The sequence below is a fragment of the Dermacentor albipictus genome, chromosome 6, assembly GCF_038994185.2.
Source record: "Dermacentor albipictus isolate Rhodes 1998 colony chromosome 6, USDA_Dalb.pri_finalv2, whole genome shotgun sequence".
NCBI lineage: Eukaryota > Metazoa > Arthropoda > Arachnida > Ixodida > Ixodidae > Dermacentor > Dermacentor albipictus.
Window position 1 is genome coordinate 107,194,275 of NC_091826.1, and position 20,498 is coordinate 107,214,772.

The window sequence follows — 20,498 nt, forward strand, 5'->3', positions numbered from 1 at the left end:
AGCAGACACACAGAATACAGGCTTGATGACATTATGTCATCAAGCCCTGCCTAGCGTCAAAGGTCCATTGAGTTTGTGGCCCAAGAAAGTTCATGAAAGTAAATTATGGGTAAATAACAAAAATCAACCACTCTGCGATGCCTATAATACCCCGCTAGTGAGTGACGACCAAGGAAACAGCACAACGGCTGTGCAATGATAACGGAGGAACACGGACAGATATTTCCTTATCTGTCTATGTTTCGCTAAATGAACTCATTGTTCATTTAGCGCAAGAACGCTTTTGGTGCAAGAAAAACGCAGAAGTAGAACTTAGCGGTATGGTCTTCATGAACATACGCGTAGTGACATTGCAAGAAGTTCGTTCCATTCATTAAACGAAAACGTACGAGCATGTCGCTTCTATTAATAAAAGCAGTGCAAAAGCAGAAAGCGCCGAAACGGAATGTACAAGGTGAAATGAAAGACATGCATATAAATGCTGATCCCAAACTCAAGGGCCTTATCTGGCAAGGACTGTAGTTATTGAGCACGTGGCAGCATCGGCAGATCAGGAAAGGCCGGCGTACGTAATCAAGCTCAATAGCAAAATCCATTTAAAAGTCAAACGAGACACAGAAATCGAGAATAACGCAACAGAAGCATCTAATTTTCTAATATACAGTGCTTTGAACCAAGTTTTATTAAGGGATTGCACGGAGCTTCTGCATTTTTAAACAGTACTTTGTCCATTAAGGCCAGTATTGTACCCCACTAACTTTTTCTATTGCACCCACCACTGAACTAGTGGAGGAGTAGACACAGTCCAATAGGGCATCCAGAAGATTCACTCGGAACAACCATTTGAGCTCCACATTTCGGGGGCGGAGGACGGTCTCCTGAAGGGCGTCTTCCCAGGCATACATTTTGACGACTCGTATCGTAGAAAGCAAATCAGCAATGGCCTTGAGACGGTCGTCACGAGCCCGTAGCACGTTTACCTGTGGGAACACACGTTCAGCAATGCTTAATTTTGCTGCGGTTTATATGACACCATCGATTAGATACATTTGCCAACATCATCACAAAGGCTTACTCCAGGACAATGCTCCAACTCTGCCAAACGAAAAATCACTACATTATAAATAAATGAATAAATGTTAAAATAAAAGTTGAGCTGCTCTGCCCATGGTTGGAGTAATTCACTTACAAAAATCTTCTCACGGTCATAGCGAAAAATCAGCTAAAAATTGATTCTGAATGCGTCCTATGAAAAAGCAAGGTCAACGCATTTTTTCTGGGAAACCACGTAGTTTATCCTGATTGATCCATATTATCATGATGATTCATATCCTGATTGACAGAGGTCCATATAATTTCAAGCAGCCGCTTACTGGAACAGCCTTCCGCAACTTCTCCAATTCATTTGTGAATTCTACTAGCGCTAATAGCAGGTCTCAAGTAGTTGCGCCTTATTTAGTACGCAGTGATTGCATACATGTATATATATTTATGTGTAGGTATGTTCACATGGTATATATTTTTGTAGTAAAATTCTGTAATGGCCCTCTTGTTTCCTGTGTGTAGTTAGGCGCACCCACCTTCACTTAAAACCCCTCGCCAGCGCGTTTAAACTCTTGCCCTACAATGGCGAAAAGACGTGTTTTTTGTACATTACGTTAGATTTTTTTTCTGGGGGAGCTATTCATCCCATGGAATTAGGAGGACTCGGGTCGCATTCCTAGATGAACCACTGAAACGCCAGACACTGTTCGCTTTTGTGAATTATTATATTACAACCAAGAATTTTGTGTTCTTACTGAATTTCAGAATTCTACCACTCCGCTCTCTAACTCCCAAAGGCATACAGAGATAAGTACAGCTGAAATGCCAGCATAAACTCAATAATTACGTATAAAATCACAGTTCTCTCTTGCATGAGAAGAAAGCTCGTTTTCTTGTATGGCCAGTAGTTTCTCCAGCATGCCCCGCGCCATGTCGTTACACTGTCAAAGCCGTGGTCATGACAGACGAGCATTCTGCTCGCGGCAAAACGTGACTTTTCTGTATTCAGTGCCTGCGCTCATTTCTTTAATTGGAATAGACAACACGTAATGCCAATGTGCCTGCTTTAATTATTCTTCCTCCCAATGTGGTCCATAGAATTAATTATCACTGCGGCATCTATAATTTCTGTAGTTTCTGTGAATTGTGCATATTTACCCTACGGTACGACGTCGGGCGCTCGTGGACAACATACTGAAAGCGCTCCATCAAACGTGAGATTTTTCAAATCATACTTGGATAGGTTCTCGCGCGAGCAATTTCGTTTAAAGTGCCGCTGTTTTACGCAATGGTGAAAGGAGGGAAAATTACGACAGAAAATCGAAGACAGGAAATTTGGACCCAACACGTGATCATGCCGGGGTAAGGTTTTCCAACACCACTCTAATCACGCTCAGCGCAATCTGTTCCGAAGAGACGACGGGCGAGATATCAGGGTACAGTGGTCGCCACTGCCGCACGTTGCGACGAAGGGTACAAATGTGTACGTCGCAATAAATGACCGAAGTTGCGCTAGGGTGTCGGGAAGTACGGGAACAAAGCGGTTCGCAAAGCACTAAACAAGTGGGCATTGTTTATAATCGACCGGGAACCAAGCTCAGTGGGTCGAGTCCCCCGTACGTATGGTCACGTGCTGGGCCGACGTTTTGAGAGAGAAAAGTTGAAAGGAGATGCCTTCCCAGAGAGTTCAGTTGTGAAGGCTGGCTACTGCTTGCTTACAAGGAGGGAGGGGAAAAATGTTGCAGCGAACACTGGGCAACACAATTCTAGTCGAACGAATTGGCCCAACACGTGATTGAGAAGTCAGAGGGCGCGGTAGGTTTTTAGTGCTTCCGCTCTGCAAGCAGAGCAATGGCATGAAAGCCGAATAATGCCGCGTCCATTAAAAGCTCCCGTTAATAAAACATTCTCGATCCATACGCTGACTCACAGAGTCGCCGAGTTGCCAAGTGTTGGGCCCGTACTTCGAGGGAACGAGAGAAAGGAACAGCTTCTGCGGAGAGTTTGCTCGCGTCAAAATTCGCTTCGTTGGGTATTGCTTCTCTCCCAGCTTATGTTCATGCTACACGCCGCCACCTACTCGATTTGCTTCCACCCCATGCTTCGAACCATTTGCATCGGCGCTCACCCAGAAGCGCTTTTGCAGGAAGGAGCTCAGAAAAGGCAGGAACAGAACCAGCACGGTCCACGCGGCGCAACACAGCGACGGGCCCATTCCGGTCCGCACTCCGAGCATCCAGAAGACGAAAGGGAGCAACAGGGCTCCGACCAGTGGCAGCACAATCGACATGGAAGAGCAGCAGCACAGCCATGTGTCGACACTTAGCAGCGCAGTGATATGCCCGGCTGGGTAGCGTCGTCTGCTTTCGGTTGACATATTTGTGACCTGAAACGTATAGACCATGGCATGCAGCATGAGTAGGCGTCTGAAATGGTGAACAAGCTTCGTTGGAAATTTATTATTTTACGTACCGACTTTCAGCTTTGCTAGGAGAGCAGGTCTAGACCATCTAGCTGTGCTTGTCTCATTGGTATATGTAATAGTGCCTTATTCGTGCCTCTTAAAAAAGCCTACCTAAGACAAACCAGGCCTTGAGCCTATTTGGTGAGGACTTCCACATTTTGTTGCGAGGAACACTCTTGGCTAATTTAAATATCATAAGGCACTGTCGAATCAAATGCGAATCGAGTAGGTATTCACTGTTCGATTCGTGTTCGTCTCTAGAAGCGACTATTCGAAATAGCGGATATTTCTTTACATTGAACATTAAGCGGACAACAACAGTGCTTGGAGTTTCAAAGGAGAGAAAACGGTGCAAGTGCGGATTGCTCCGAATGATTCTGGTGCACAGGAGCTGCATCTAGAGCCCAGCGGCAACAGTTCCTGAGCGAATTAGCGCATAGGGCAAATATGCTCATAATTAATTATTGAAAATTACTGAGAAAACGTTTTCACTTGTATGTCTCATAAGACGAACTCAAGACTCTACATGCATGTATGAACGTGTTGCCTCATTTAATTAATGCCAATATTATCGTGGCTCCTGATAACTTAAAGCAGTTGTTTCTCATCAACAATCTCCTCAGTTGACCAGACGTCTCTCTGCCCGCAGCATTGCCCATGTTAAAATGAACCTGCAAATAAGCCATGTAGATAATGTCAATAAGGCTATTCGAACAGCCCTTAAATATGCTTATTCCAAAAACTCTTACTTTTTTATTTTTTACGCTACTTACAACTAACTGTAAAGGAGTAGCCATCCCCTGTGAGTCACAGCAACTCCTCTGTTTAATCCTCTTTCAACATAGTAATAAACAACAGTGTACACACAATCTAAATATGAATATGTTGCCCAACTGAAATATTGCATTTGCGCGTGTAGGACATTCCGTATGATTTCGCCAAATCGCTATAATTTAGCTGCACAATATTATTTTACATTTTGACCATTCATTCACTAATACTGTCCCAATTAATTATTTAGCTCTATATTGCGAATACTGCATGCGTTGAGAGAGAATTGTTGTAGAGGTGAAATATATTGCCACACAGTACTAAAAGAAAGAAAAAAAAACTGCAGTATCTAAATTACGCACATCTGCAATCGAGCTGCAAAACAAATGCTTTTACTTCTTCTAAACACAGCTGTCAACGTAGCATGGTAGCACAAAAATACCCGTTAGCCTCCGTGCATTCCCGCATTGTCGAAAAAATACACGATACTGCTCTTTGCACAAGTTGTAGCACAATACTTGAAGCCTACGTGAAACAGGGGAAATACGCGTAAAGCCACAAAACCTTTATTCTCGTTAGTCTTGAACATATCAGGCATCAGGTATGGTCGAATTTAAGATGTAGAAAACGATGACGAAAATGGAAGTGATAGCGGATGAAAGGATGAGTTGCCGCCAGTGGGCACCGAACCAACAACCTATGCACTACGCGTTCGTTGCACTACCAATTATGCTATGACGATGGCTATAAAACCAGCCACTTGCGTAGATATTCATGTTTGCTAGATCTAGCCCTGGAGTGTTAGCGAGCGTCACTTAGGGCCATGGTGACCAGATATGGGACATCATTTTTCGCCCACTGGTGTCATTGTAACAAGCGAACTTTGGCTCCTGCCGGCGACATGCTACCTTTTCGTCCACATTAATTTACCTTTGCTTCAATACTTTCTCCATTGCAGTTTAAATTACAGCTAATTCACTCTACACTTTCCTTTGGTTCATTTTCTCTTGGCTTTTTATGGTAATGATCAACAAAATTCGGGCCGTTCGGTTTCCCTTTTTCCTTGTTTATTTTCTTTAGGCATTTAAAGGCTACGTGGTTGTACTAGCGCTTTTGCTTAATGTTTTCTTTAGTGGCCACAAACTATAGTGCAACAATTTCATTGATACAACTGTAACTAACCGCAACCCTTGCAAAATGACTAGAAAGGTTGTTGAAGTACTTCAGCAAAAACCAAACGTAACAAAATCGTATGACTTTAACACATTTACTTTAGTGCGACGGTTTAAAATAGTCATTTCGATTGTGTGCTTTGTACCACTAGACAAGTGCCTCTTTTGTGCCGACTCATCACAAAAATATTACTCTGATGTGTTCTGCCAATACTTTGCAATTGTAGACCTATGACCGTTGTGCTTTTCTCGTGCTCATTTTCATTCCTTCACCCATTATTGATTTCCGAACAGAGCTCTTCAGCGTTAATACTTTAATAAATGGATTTTAAGAATAGCTAAGTGACCGCGGCTATCTGCCGCTGGATACGAGGTCAGGGTGGCCGCAGTTCAATGGTTGCCAAAATCAGAAAAGCTCGTTTACCACTCTTTCGGCACACTTTAAGGAATATAGAGTGTTTATAGAGACACAATCCGGAGCTTTACTGTGACGTCCCTTGCAAACCCGCTTTGAAATTCTGGGACGTTGAACCCCATATTTTAATAATGCGGTTAGCTTAGCTTGCCTACTTTATGTGCTTTGAGACTATCTATCTATCTATCTATCTATCTATCTATCTATCTATCTATCTATCTATCTATCTATCTATCTATCTATCTATCTATCTATCTATCTATCTATCTATCTATCTATCTATCTATCTATCTATCTATCTATCTATCTATCTATCTATCTATCTATCTATCTATCTATCTATCTATCTATCTATCTATCTATCTATCTATCTATCTATCTATCTATCTATCTATCTATCTATCTATCTATCTATCTATCTATCTATCTATCTATCTATCTATCTATCTATCTATCTATCTATCTATCTATCTATCTATCTATCTATCTATCTATCTATCTATCTATCTATCTATCTATCTATCTATCTATCTATCTATCTATCTATCTATCTATCTATCTATCTATCTATCTATCTATCTATCTATCTATCTATCTATCTATCTATCTATCTATCTATCTATCTATCTATCTATCTATCTATTCCTTTAAGCCGACCTAGTGACCCAAGTTGTCTACTCGGTTGTACCGCTAGGTAAGTAATCGTCGCGTGATGACGTCGCGGTCGTTCGGTTGTGTTCATTCAATCTTCGTCATCGACTATTGTCGTGCGTTGTCGTCACACCGTCATACGGTGTGCATTCCTTTTCATGCCCTCGTCGCGATGCCATCGTGGTCTTTCCATTGTAGTCACAGCGGTTTCTTCATCCGATTCTCCTCGTGCCATCGTCGCCATACAGTCGTTGTCAGAAAATCATTCGGATGCCCTGGCCGCCATCCCGTGGTTCCCATACCGTTGTGATGCTACAGTTGTCAGTGTGTTGTCTTCATTCATTCTTCGTCATACCAGCGTCATGGTGCCGTATTTATCGTTCCATCGTCGTCATTCTAACTTCGTCATCCGACTCCCATCGGGATGTCGTCATCACGTCATCGTCTTCATACAGTCGTCATACTTTCCTCATCTTCAAGCAGTCATTGTCAATGTGTTTTCTTACCATCGCCACCATTTTAGGAAAGGCATCCCATTGTCCTCATGCTACCGTCGTCATACCAGTTTCGTCATTCCAGTGACCTCATTATTTCTTCCTAGTTCTATTACAGTAATGCTGCCGTCATTCAATCGATATTATGTCATTGTTATAGCCATCATTGCTCTGTCGTCAGACAGTCGTCGTCATGCAGTCGTTATCAACCCGTGGCCTTCTTCTGTCGTGGTTGTTCCATCGTTGTCATTCCAGCTTCGTCATGCAGTAGCCGTCACACCATCCTCGTCACGCTATCATCGTCGTAGAGTGTTTGTGATACAGTCGTTACTATACATTCGTCGTCAAATACTCGGTGTGATTCCATTGTCTTCATGTCGTCGTAGTCACGCTGCTCTCATTATATCACCATTTCAGAGTCACGACATTCTTTACGCCATGTAGTCATCGTCATATTTGTTTTGTCGTTCTATAAACGTCATTACTTCTTTGCAACTCCATCGTCGTCAAACATTCGTCGTCATGCTGTCATGCTCTCAGGAGACCTGAGCACGCAAGTGCCACAGAAAGTAGGCCGATGTCAGAGACAGGGAACGTCGCATATAGCCGAATAAATGGAAACTAAAACTACTGATTCTAAGTAAACGTGTCGTTGGCAAGTTGGTGTGTCGCTACATTTCATAAATGCCAATCGCATTACCTTCGACAGAAACCGTGAGATGGTTTGAAGGTTAGGTTCGGCAGGTCAGAAGATGTGTGACGCTGGGAAGACGAATTAGACAAGGCGTTTCGTTACAACACAAATAGAATATATTAAATCAATAGACACATATTACACGCATGAAAAGCTCTGTAAAACACGAGGCGTCCTAAAATAAGGTTGGTCGGTCTCAAGTTTCCAGCGTGGTAGTGGTGCCAGATACGGTAGAGCTGTCTCCGGTGGTGTGATGACCTAAAGGGGAGGAAGGATCGGCAGAACTGGCCGAAAACGTAGTGGCCCACCGGAAGCTGGCAGCATTCTAGAGTGGGCGACTGCAACAGTCCCGAGCGTAAAGAGGCAGCAAGCTCGTACCACTCCGACGTGCGCTTCAGGCGACTGAACGGGGCACCCTCCGTCCTGTATACGTACGCCCAAACTTCAGAACACCTCGCGTAGCTGTGGGTACAGCTGTCCCTGTGGGCTTTGCCGCGTCCACCCGGTCCAGCGATGTTCGAACAATCTCGTCCGACTACTGGGGTTCATTCACGATGCCACAAGCAACGCGAACCGAGCAGCGGCGGGTGGTCCCTCCGCGTCGCCCGCAATTAATATTCCATTTCACGCTACAGGAATTCTGGGACACCAGTGCTTCGGGCTTCAAATATACGACACTCCTCACAAGTCCCTCGCGAGGGAATAGGCTGTCGATCTGGGAAAGATACACGCAGACATTAATCCGCATTTGGCTAAAGCTACACGCTACGCATCCGATGCCATACCCAAACTCGTGTCCATGGTTCGGAGGTAAGCCCGCACTCTACCGCATTTCGCGTGGGACTGAGACGAAACACCGAAGTCTAGAAAATTACCTAGGTAAACAATCCTAGTATAGACGTGCTGCTCGAGACGTTCCCTTCTATTTTGTCTTCTTGCTGGTGTAAGCTGTTCCCGTGTGCTATCTTTCCTGCCTTGAATTTTGCACTGTACTTCAGCACAGAGAAGCTCTTCTGGTATTTATTTATTTATTTACTTAACTCAACAATGGTAACGGCATGTGGCAAGTAGGAAATATTTTCCATATATAAATTGCAAATAAACAATCTGGTCTTCAACCCGCATGGAAAATAAGTTTTCTGATGCAGATACAACAGCATCGGGCAAGCTGTTCGACCGAATAAGCGCGGAATTATTGTGAGACTAGTCAAATGTCTAAGCGTTTGTCTTCCATTCTGGGAGTCTTGTCTCTCCTAAGGAACGGACCAGACCAAACTTCAAGTACCGTTTCTTACATTAAGCAAAAGTTATCATATACCTGCTCAAGGAACGAAACCCTGAACTAGTCGATGTGAACGTAAAAATAAAAAAAAATGTTTGGGGTTTTACGTGCTATGACGGTTGGGGTCGGGCATGAAATAGATGGTAGCTGGCCCATGCCGTCGTCCAACTTATCCACGCTGAGGACGTTGTTGAAGGGACAGACTTGTTCTCATCGAGAACGAGGAATATGGGATTTATTTACAATATCTGCATGAGAACGTTACAATTCATCAGTCAGACATGACTGAAAGAGGAATGCACACCGAAGAGCTGACAACAGCTGCTTTTAAACACTCTGTCCTCCCTAGATCCCTAGGTGAGGCAAAACGGCCGTTGGACCAAACGGAGCGTTCAAAGTCATCGTCGTTGACCCACCTTTGAGGGGGAGGGTTTACACACTCACTTCCGAACAGGTTTCACTGATCACACCGAGGTGAGAGGGTTTTTTGCAGACCGGGGTCTTGAACCGAGCAGGCGCCTCTTGATCTAAGAACTCACCCCTTAGTCAGTGGCCGCAGCGTCTGTCCATTTACCGACGACTTCTTGTGCCCGTGAGACTGCAGCTGCAAAATATCTTTTTCCAGGAATTCCCTCGCTCCAAGCAACCCGTGGGGGCCGCGGCGAATCCAGCAAGAATACTTGGTCCGCCGACCGCATTTAGTCATAGCGGCGCCGAGGGGATGCTGATGCGGCACATCGTCGTCCCTACAAAAAGAGTCGCCGCAGTAGGTAAGTAAGTTTATTTTTTCGACCATCACGTCAGGTGGGGAAGGGTTCCAAGGTCGCTTCTGGGAAGCTCGCTACCCTTGCAGCTGCGGCTGGCTGGGAAAATTTTGTAGGTCGGTGCCCTCACAGGCCGTTCATAACAGCTCCTCCATGGCCAGGAAAATCTCGACTGGCCAGTGCTGATAACCGCTGGGCTGGAAGAGAATGGCAGGTGGCAAGGCGGGGATGCCTTGGCTTGCAGTGACCCGCTGTGAAATGAAGACACCGCCCCAAAACATCCAAAAAAGACAGGCAATTGCAAAGCGAACCCCACAACACGGCTCTACGCCGAGGTGACGCATCTTTGATCACACTTTAGACTCGCTAGGCTTCAAAGAAAACATATGTGCAGAAACAACATATGCTACATTTTGCTACGCCAATTTTTGAAGCAATTTCGTGCTGACAGACTGAGCAATCATGGTAGGAGTCCTGCTAAATGAGAGGGGACCTTCTTGGCTTAACAAAATTAACAATAACAAAAACAAAATTTTGGCGCGATCCCTAAACGCAGAATTCAAATTAGCCAGCTCAAACAATCCGCATTGCTTTGAGACTTTCCCTTCCTATATCTAACGAAACAAGCGACCATTTTTGTGTGATATTTGATTAAGCCACGTCTGAGGACAGTGGTTGGTCTCGAAGATGAACCTTACAAGTAACACGACAACTTCTGGGCTGCCCAAAATAACCAAGCACATTCCTTCTCTGAAGCGCTGTAGGCTTCCTCTCTTACAGTTAGTTTACAGCTGGCATAGAGGATAGGATGTTCCTCATCGTCGTCGTCGACCTGACTAAGTACCACGCCCATACCCTTGTCGCTTGCGTCGCACTAAACTATGAATTCCTTTGTGTAATTTGGTGTGCGAAGCATAGGACGAGAAACCAATAGCGTTTTCAAACTTTGGAAAGCGTTCTCTTTGTCCTTATCCCAGTGTACGTTACTCGGTGCTCCCTTTCGGAGGGCGTCCGTTAATGGACTTGCCATTTGCGAGTAATTCGGAATGTACCGTTGATAGTACCCCACAAGTCCCAAAAATGAAGGAATGCCTGTTTTCGCGCGCGGCTGTGAAAATTCTCCAATTGTAGCAATTTTTAGCTCGGCCAGCCATCTCGTGCCCTGGCTGACAATATGGCCCAGATAAGTAGCCTGCGAACAGCTAAACCTAAACTTTTTCACCTTCATCGTTAAGCCAGCTTCCCTCAACCGCGAGAACACCTGTTTGAGGTGCGATACGTGCTGTTCCCAGCTGTCCGAAAATATTGCTACATCGTCAAGATATGGCAAGGCAAACTCCTGCAAGTCTTTTAGCACAATATCCAGTAACTTAGAGAAGCTAAACGGCGCGTTCTTCAGCCCGAAGCTGAGGGCGAGAGGGTGAAAAGTGCCTACAGGTGAGATAAATGTGGGATAGCGGCTGGCACTTTCTGAAAGAGGAACTTGCCAGTATCCCCGCACGAGATCTATAGCTGAAATGTATTTAGTAGCGCTAACTATTTCGATTCGTTCTCAATTGCGTATCGCGTACAGCTGATCCATAGTCATGGCATTTAACTTCCTGTTATCAACACACGGATGAGGGTCCCTATTAGGGGTTTCTACAAGTATTAGCGGTGACGTGTAGTCACGCTCTGCGGCCTCAATAACTCCCACCTCTAGCATGCGCTGTATCTCTGCCTCCACAATTTCTATCTGTCATGGAGACACCCTGTAAGACTTTGATCTTATGGGTTCGGTTGATGTCAGCTCTATTTCATGCGTTATTAGTTCGGTTCTACTTGGCCGATCGCTGAATCTGTCGAGATATTCCCCTAACTTCCCTTTCAGCTCATCTAGCTGCTCGGGTCTAAGAGCGTGCGAGCTTAAAGAATGTTTTACCACTTCTTCCAGGCTGATTTCAGAGTTGGAGATCGCCTTATACTCATTAAACTCGGTACTAGTGTCATCCTGGTCCTTGATGGTACAGTTGACGACTCCGCTCCGCTCTAATTACGGCTTCATAAAATTGCAGAGGTATATGCTCACCTCCTTTTTGTGACCTGGCATTTTCAGAGCGTAATTAGTATCTGAAAGTTTGTGCAACACTTTAAAGGGTCCGTCCTAGTGAACTTCAAGCTTGTTCTTTCCTGAAAGTTTGATAGTCTTAACCTGGTCTCCGGCGATAAACGTACGAAGCCACGCATTCTTGTCGTAATAGAACTTGGCGTGCTTTTGAGCTACTCCCATGTTCTTTTCGACTAGTGCTTGGGTTGCAGTTAGCTGTTCTAGCCAATTTAGCACGTCTTCTACCACTATTGGATTCTCTCCTATTTCCTTCCACATCTCTCTTAACATTCTCAGTGGAGAATGGAGTGTCCTCCCATGCACAAGTTCTGCTGGCGAGAACCCTGTAGCCTCATGAGGAACCGTTCGCAATGCAAAGTGGCCGGAAGACAATTCTCCCAGTCCTGATTGTGCTCGTAACAGAACGCCCGCAAAACTCGCTTAAGCACTGAGTGCCACCTCCCTACACTATTTCACTGTGGGTGATAGACGGAACGGTGTATCAACTTTATCCGGCACTTTTGTAAGAATGTGGAAGTCAGTGCGTTGGTGAATATTGACCCTTGATCCAACTGAATTTTGGCTGGAAACCCAACTCGAGGGAATACTGTCAAAAGCGCGTCTACTACTTTGGTGGAACTGAGCTATGCTTCTGGAAACTTTGTAGCCGGACACAGCATGGTAAACAAGTACCTGTAACCCGACTTTGTCCTTGGTAGAGGCCCTACCGTGTCTCTCACAAGTCGTCGGACAGGTTCTGTTATTATGGCCACTACCTTTAGTGGAGCTTTCCATGTTTCTCCTGGTTTACCCGAGCGCTGGCAGCCGTCGCATGATCTTACAAAGTTTTCTACGTCTTTGAAACAACCAGGCCAGTAGTATTCCATAAGTAATTTTTCCTTTGATTTGTTTATGCCTAGGTGGCCAGACCACCTATTTCCATGACAGAGACTCAAAAAGTCCTCCCTGTACTTAGTAGGTACGAATAACTGATCTAGAATCCTACCCTTCGGTCTCTGTAGTGCCGATGCAAAAATCCTCCTCTCTCATGTATCGTCACGTTGCGACTAGCAATGCCTTCTTTAGTTGTGTGATGCAATTTAGCTAAGCTGTCATCATTCTTTTGCTCGGCTGCCAGTGACTCTGTCCACATATAAGAGCTGATCAATGTTCTTTGAGGCTAGTGATAGTAACGACCCTGTCTCACTTGCCAGTGCGTCAGCTGGCACTTCCTGCAGGTGTGAACTTTGACACCTTGGTGACACGCTCTCATTGAGCTCGTCAGCTGGCAGCTGTCCTCAACCGTTTCTTCGTCCCTCGAGCCTACCTCAGATTCAGCTACCGAAGTTACCTCTTTTGCTACTTCCACAGGAGTAGCTTTTGCATTTTCAGCTGAAAGCGACGCGATTTTACGAGCTTGGCCTCGCGTCAACGCCTGTACTACGCCCTCTCCCAGTTTAAGCCCTTTGTCACGCAGTAACTGATCCGACCAATTCGAAAAAATGCAAGGGTACTGCAGCGACAAGAATTTGGAAACTGCAGCCTCGGTCACGAGCTCCCCGAATGGTCCACTGATTTTGACATTGGCCATGGGCAGACACACGCTGTGTTCTTCTGCAACCTGCTTGATCCATGCTACTCCTCCTGTGGAGTCAGCTACCGTCACGCAAGATGGATGGGCAATGTCCATAGTGGTGGCACTGTCTCGCAGCACCCGGCATTGTTTTCCATTAACTTGCCGGTCGTGAAAATATGGGCTTAAAACTCAGTGTTCAGCTTTCTGCGCATTGCGTAAGCTTTGGCTAATTCAGCCGCCCTTTCCAGAGGGTTTACATTTCCTCTGCCTTGCACCCACAGCTTCATAGATTGTGAGATGTTTCTGTAAAACTGCTCTAGACACATGCATATTATAATCATGTCTTTGCTCTCATACGCTTCTGCGCTTTTCAACCACTCGACGAGGTTTGACATTAAGCTATATGCACACTCCGGATATTCCTCGCTATCCTTCTTGCCTGTGCTTGTAAACCTTTGCTGGAAAGCTTCGGCTGAAAGGCTGTGCGTTTTCAAAAGACTAGCCTTAACCTTTGCATAATCATGTGCCTCCTGTACACTGAGTCTGGCGATTACTTCTGCAGCCTCACACGGCATCATAGACAGCAACCACTGTGGCAATGTACTCGAACCTAAGTTCATCTTCTCGCAAGTCCTTTCAAAATTTCCTAGGAACAAGCATATGTTGTTCCCGACCTGAAATGGCTTTAACAGCTTGTCCGTGCGGTAAGATTCTGCCTCACTTGATCGTCCCAGAGCCCCTTCACTTCCTTGAGACAACTCCAAACGTTTTCTTTCAAGCTCAAGTTGCATTTTTCTCAACTCGCGTTCTTCTCTGTCCCGTTATTCTCTCTCTCAGTCCCTTTCCTATCTTTTCCTAAGAAGTTCTAGACCGATTTCAATGTCCTCCTCACTGGCCTTTTCGGAAATCAGCTTCAATAATTCTCATTTTAGCATTTCCTTGTGTACCTCAAGGCCAACTTCCTCACCTACAATCAACAATTGGTCTCTCAGGAGTCTCCTTAATTCCATAATTGCTGCTTTACTGCCTTGATCCTGGTCGCTAAACCTACCTAGGTAAACACAACCTAGCTAACAATCAAGAATCCAGCTTCCTTACTGTTCTAAACAGAACAACCACAAAATGAAGCCTTGAGAGTCAAAGCAAGAACCAAGCACTCACCGCAGATGCAGCGCCGCGTCGCAAAGTCCGTCTCACCGCTGTCAGCCAGTTGTGATAATTGATGTCCGGCATGAAATAGATGGTAGCTGGCCCATGCCGTCGTCCAACTTATCAACGCCGAGGACGTCGTTGCAGGGAGAGACTTGTTCTCATCGAGAACTAGGAATATGGAATTTATTTACAGTATGTACTACATGAGAATGTTACAGTTCATCATTCTCACATGATTGAAAGAGGAATGTACACCGAAGAGCCGACAACAGCTGCTTATAAACACTCTGTCCTTCCTAGATCGCTAGCTGAGGCAAAATGGCCGTTCGACCAAACGAAGCGTTCAGAGTCATCGTCGTCGACCCGCCTTTGAGGGGGAGGGTTTGCACACTCACTTCCGCACAGGTTTTACTGAACACACCCAAGTGAGGCGGTTTCTTGCAGACAGGGGTATTGGCCCGAACAGGCTCCTCTTGATCTAAGAACTGTCCCTTTTGGTAGTGACCACCGTGTCTTTCCATTGAACGACGACTTCTGGCGCCCGTGAGACCGCAGCTGCAAAATAGTTCTTTCCAGAAATTCCCCCGCTCTAAGCAACCCGTGGCGGCCACGGCGAATGCTCTAACAAAAAATGGCTGTGGCTTAAGTAAGGTTAAGCCCAGGATACAGGGCAGCGACTACGCGCCCCGCATTGGACGCGGTGAGCGTCGAGCAAAGCAGCGTTCGGCGCGGCAACGAAATGTGCGCCTGAGCAAGAGACGCACGCCTTAAACAGCTCGTTTCTAAGGCAACACCGCATTCACTAGAGGCGCTTTTGTACCGCTTTGAAGCATCGTACTCGTGGCTCAGTGGTAGCGTCTCCGTCCCACACTCCGGAGACCCTGGTTCGATTCCCACCCAGCCCGTCTTGCAAGAGTTGAGCCAAAGCCACTTCTCCTCTGTCGTGACGTCACGGTGTCACGTGCTTTCATGGCGACACCGCCGCGCCTGAGGAGCTGGGTTGAGCTCTCGTAATATGCTTCGCATAATATTTAGTTCGCCGACCGGGTTTAGTCATAGCGGCGCCGAGGGGGTGCTGATGCGGCACATCGTCGTCCGTACAAAACGAGTCGCCGCCGCAGCTGAGGAAGGGTTCCAAGGTCGCTTCTGGGAAGTTCGCCCTCCTCGCAGCTGCGGCTGGCTAGGAAAATTTTGTAGGCCGGTACCCTTGCAGGCCGTTCCCTACAGCCCCGAAATCACTACCTGATTGTGAGGCACGCCATACTGGGAGACTCCGAAAATTTAGAGCACCCGAGGCTCTTTAACGTACGCCTAAATCTAGTACATGGGTGTTTTCGCCTTTGGCTCCCATGAAATGCGGCCGCCATGGCCGAACATTAAAATTTCAAGGGTGTAACATTGACATGACACACTTCGTTTCTTCCAAAGAGCTATACAATACATATTTCTAAAATGTAGGCGGCAACTTTGTTTTATTATATTTTAGCTTATAAAATCCTCTTTTGTAGTGCTGTTTGCACATTGTAAGGAACTACGTGGCAATTGAGTGGCGATCCCTGGTGCTGGTTATGCGCACCCTGTGTGAGGCAGCAAGGGCTCCTCAGGCTTCGAAAACGTGCGGTGTCGGCGCCTTGCGTCGGACGTCGTTCAGCGAAAACAATTATTCCGAGCCAGAATTGCGCAGGACCTCCGCGTGGCGCAGATGCGTTACCAAACTAATTGAATTACTCAACATAAGATGCGTCAGAAAAATCGTAAACTACAACCTAAAGACCCGATAGTGTCGGAATGTTGTTTGAATATATCGGAAAACATAATTGTGTTACGCGTAATTTCAAACATAAACCTCTTTTCCAGCGTTTCTGCCATTCCTGAAGTGGCGCACTGCGCTCAGTTCCTTGCAACACCACCATCCAGATGGCGCTCGCCTCCGCGCATCTGCGGCCCACGCAACGTACATCGGTTCTACCAGAAAGCTCGACCACTCGCCTTCATGCATAGCGTTCGCCGGCAGCGCTTCCAGGCAAACATTACGGTTACATAAGGTATAGTTGTCGGGAAGCATGGGATCTTTGAGTGCTATCGCGTTCCACTCTTAAAAGCGATGCTTAAGCGTCCTCCATATTATTCCTACGGGCACTCCTCACAATATTTAGGTGCTTGGAGAACAAGTGTTGATGGAGCGATAAAATTTATGGCGAACATGTACACACTTCAGCGACTTTGGCGCCTACGAGATTGCGCGCCATTTCTGAACATTCTCTACCTGTGAGAAAGGTGCTAGAAATTCTTGGAAAACACGCAGTAGACCAGCTCATATTTCACAATCTTACCAATATTGATTGCTGAGCACCGAGAGACACTCGGTGAAACGCGATACTGTGCAGTGTCCACTTTTGTCATGGCAGCCGGCTTCAGTTTTATCTCCCTTAAATGTAGAGCACTTGAACAATTGGGAACGCGCACCTTGCTGAAGATGAGGCCTTGAATAATAGAGCGTGATCTCCCTGCCAATATCGTCTGCAGGTCCATTTGGTAGCACGTCATGAGGAATTCGCAGGCAGTTGTTGCAGCAAAAAGTAGCGCCGCTGTGGTGATGCCCGTACGGTTGCGACTGCTTACCAACAACCTGAAATCGAGAAGTGTACAATATCTGCTTCATCTTAATGTCTACGTCCGCATAATATGCATACGGCAAAACATCTGCAGACAAAGGGAAGGATGGGCTTGCGCAGGTAAATAGGATCACTGGTGTGACTGTGAGCGTGAAATTTGCGTACTATGTGTAGTTAGGTACGCAAGTGAAACAACGGCTTCAAAGATGTTTACACAAAACTTGTAGAATACAGGGCAACGCAGGGGTCTGCGAAAAACCACACCCCTGAAAAACAGTGCATGAAAGGATGGCTGAACGTTGTTCTGGCTCTCCTTCGCCTTTTACAGTGAAGCTGTTAAAACCTCGTTGGGTTTCTCTCGAAGTGTGCAGCTTCGCCAAGCTGGGGGAGAGAGAGCTGAGAGAGAGTGAAAGCAGAGTATAAAAATGGCTGTGGCTTAGCTAAGGTTAAGCCCAAGATGGGAAGCATACTAGCCTTTGTTTTAACGCGACAGCGTTAAGGAGCTCGTGTCGCAGAAAAGCCGGTGTTACCGGCTTTTCTGCGACACCGGAGACGTTACGTTCTGCGTTAACGGAGACGTTACCACTGAGCCACGAGTTCGATGCTTCAAAGCGGTACAAAAGTGCCTCTAGTGAACGCGGTGTTGCCTCAGAAACGAGCTGTTTCTAAGGCTCAGGCGTGCGTCGCTTGCTCAGGCGCACATTTCGTTGTCGCGCCGAACGCTGCGTTGCTCGACGCTCACCGCGTCCGATGCGGGGGGCGTAGTCGCTGCGCCGTAGCCCATTGTCTTACACCCCTTGGCGGGTCGACGGGAACGCTGTCGCGTTCCACTCTTGAAGGCGAAGCTTAAGCGTCCGCTTTGCAGCTGTTATGACGTCATATGGTAGCTACGCGGCCGCGCGTGGCGCAGCAAGGAAGAGCGTGGTTGTGCGGCTAGTATGCTTCGCATAAAAATAAAATCGTGCAGTATAGACGGGGAGAGGGTGCTTGGAGCCTACCAGGGAGTGGGAGCGATGCGCATGCGAGCGAGGAACGCGGTCCGGATGCGTGCCCTCTCCTGCGGGGCGTGAGGCAAGGGGGTGAGGCGAGGGAGGAGGGGCGTTCTTCTCCGGTGGCTGGTAGGGCGCCTCGATACAATCCTCGCTCGCCGCTTCGTACAGAGTGGAGATAACCGCGGCATCTACTATGGCGTTGGCCACGCAAATTGCGAACGCCGTAGTAGACGCCTTTGGCGGACGTCGTAGGGACGCGTTGCCGGCGCTCGTGTGTCTTGTCTGCGGTTTGGCACTACGTTACTGGCCTTCCCCCTGTTCCACTAGTCTCTGGTGTTTGCGGTAGCAGAGACACGAATAATTTTTTTTAAATTCTGAACGAGTTTTGTTTACTGTACGAGTTTCTGTATTACTGCGGCAGCAAAGAACAGTTCGAAACTTGGCTCCCTTTGTCGCTTTCTTTGCGATGACAGCTGCTAAAATCAATCATTCAATGAATAATCTTTTATTGCTGGTATCTTGAAACTGTTAAAGCGCACAAAGAAGAGAACAAAGAGAGTGGACAGGACGAGGCGCGATTTACAGAAACAATATATGTTTGTACAGATAGGACCAAAGAAACCTTCAAGGGGTATGTTTCTATGGTCGTCAGTGCATTAAAAAAATACTTGTGTTTGAACTAACCGAGTGTGTGTAGTGTGTGCGAATTTAGCTTGTGTTTTATGCAATTAGAATTGTTGGGCCACTTACGGAGTTTGTGCTCGGAGTTACCGCTCGGGGACCGTGTGAATGCCTAACCATTTTATTCTTCAATAAAAAGAATTACATTTAAATTACTCCCGTAATACACAGAATTAAACTCAAGTTACATATTTCTTTCAAATACAGCAGCCGTCCAGTCTTGCGAGCTGCGCCAGAAATACACTTCACATGAGCCACACTTCATGATCCTCTCTCACGCCAAGTTGAGGCACTGGGTGGGCCACCGTTGAGTACCAGTGGGTGCGCCACCAGCGAGGCAGTCGTTTTGAGTGTCCACACTGCCCCGTGCGCCACACATCTCAGAAAGCACGCTCTGACCCCTCCGGCTGGATCGCTAGATGGCGCAGAGTGTCTGGAGGGAAGCGCCAGCCAGGAGCCCATTGACGACTACACTCATCATGGATGACTCATTTATCACCATTCGAAGGCACGGGTGCTCCATGCACTCTAAAGGCCACACGCGGACCGATAGATAGCGCAGTGTGTACAGGGTGAAGCCCGATAGAGGAGTGCAGCTATGGTAAACGCCTCACAGATGACGTGTTTCCGCGGTGGAAGTGCATTTCGTCGCTACAATGCTTCTGCGGCTGTGAATCTTTCCAAGGAAATCCCTATCCGCGCGACTATAACCTCGAGAGCGGTGCAATACGAAAGGGCTCACGTGCATGCCGCGCGAGAATAGAACGTGCTACCGCGCTCGACCTGAACGGCCGCGCTATCGACCGTTCCAGCGATTGTGCGGCACCATAGCTGGCCGGCCTAAATAAGCCGTGCCCATGGTGGCTACCTCATCGCGCTGTTTTACATTCTTCTAAGCTAAGCGCAAAACCGTCGACAGTCCTCGTGACATGGGTTCCGCCGGAATTTATTGCGATAACCGTCATATGGAGACTCCAGGCGCATTTCTGTCGTCAGTGCCGCCGTCGCCGTGAGGTTCCGTATAAAGTCCATGGGCGTTAAAATCGTCACCGTGCGCCATATGCTGCATGCGCGAGAGAAAGCGTACGAGGGTGAGCCGGTGGTGGGGCATCAATCTCACGCACGCAATGGCGGAAAGCAGGGAGGAAGCGCACCGGCTTCTTTTACGCGTAAGACTTGGGGAAGAGGGAGGGGGGGGGGGCGTTCATTTCCGGGTCGCCTAGGAGGCTGCCCGCCGCTCAGCCGCGTATAAGAAAAACATATCCCACAAAGAAAATGCATGGCATATGGAAACGCTGCGCAACCCTCGTGGATCGAACGTTGCGAAGCGTTTCTTAAGCAGTTCAAATTGATTCACGTGTCTCAGATAGGCGGCAATGCGTGTTCCTATCACCAAATGGAGTGTCAGTGCCCACTGTGGCAGCCCGTTCACCGCGGCGGCAGCCAGTATCCCGTGTCTACTCTTGCGCTGGTTACATCAACATGGAATATCAAGTAGCCCGGTCTCACACCTTGCCGCAGCCAGCGTCGGAGCGTAAACAAAATGAAATCTTGGAACGTCGGAGGGCCGCGGCCCATGGTGCCGCTATGCTAGTGGAAGTGGCCTGCGGCGACAGCCAATAGGTGTGCAGCTCTGACCCCCGAT

At 47.0% G+C, this 20,498-nt stretch overlaps 1 protein-coding gene across 2 annotated transcripts in view; it reads right to left on the reverse strand.

The window, feature by feature from the left end:
* LOC135905005 (ATP-binding cassette sub-family C member 2-like) overlaps positions 1 to 20,498 on the reverse strand; it is a 190,191-nt gene that overhangs the window by 109,421 nt on the left and 60,272 nt on the right. For both annotated transcript variants that reach the window (XM_070541223.1, XM_065436005.2), the window contains 3 exons: positions 17,032 to 17,194; positions 3,173 to 3,430; positions 777 to 980 (listed from right to left, as the gene is read on the reverse strand). In XM_070541223.1, the coding sequence (XP_070397324.1) occupies positions 777 to 980; positions 3,173 to 3,430; positions 17,032 to 17,194 (625 nt within the window). The remainder of the gene's footprint in view (positions 1 to 776; positions 981 to 3,172; positions 3,431 to 17,031; positions 17,195 to 20,498) is intronic.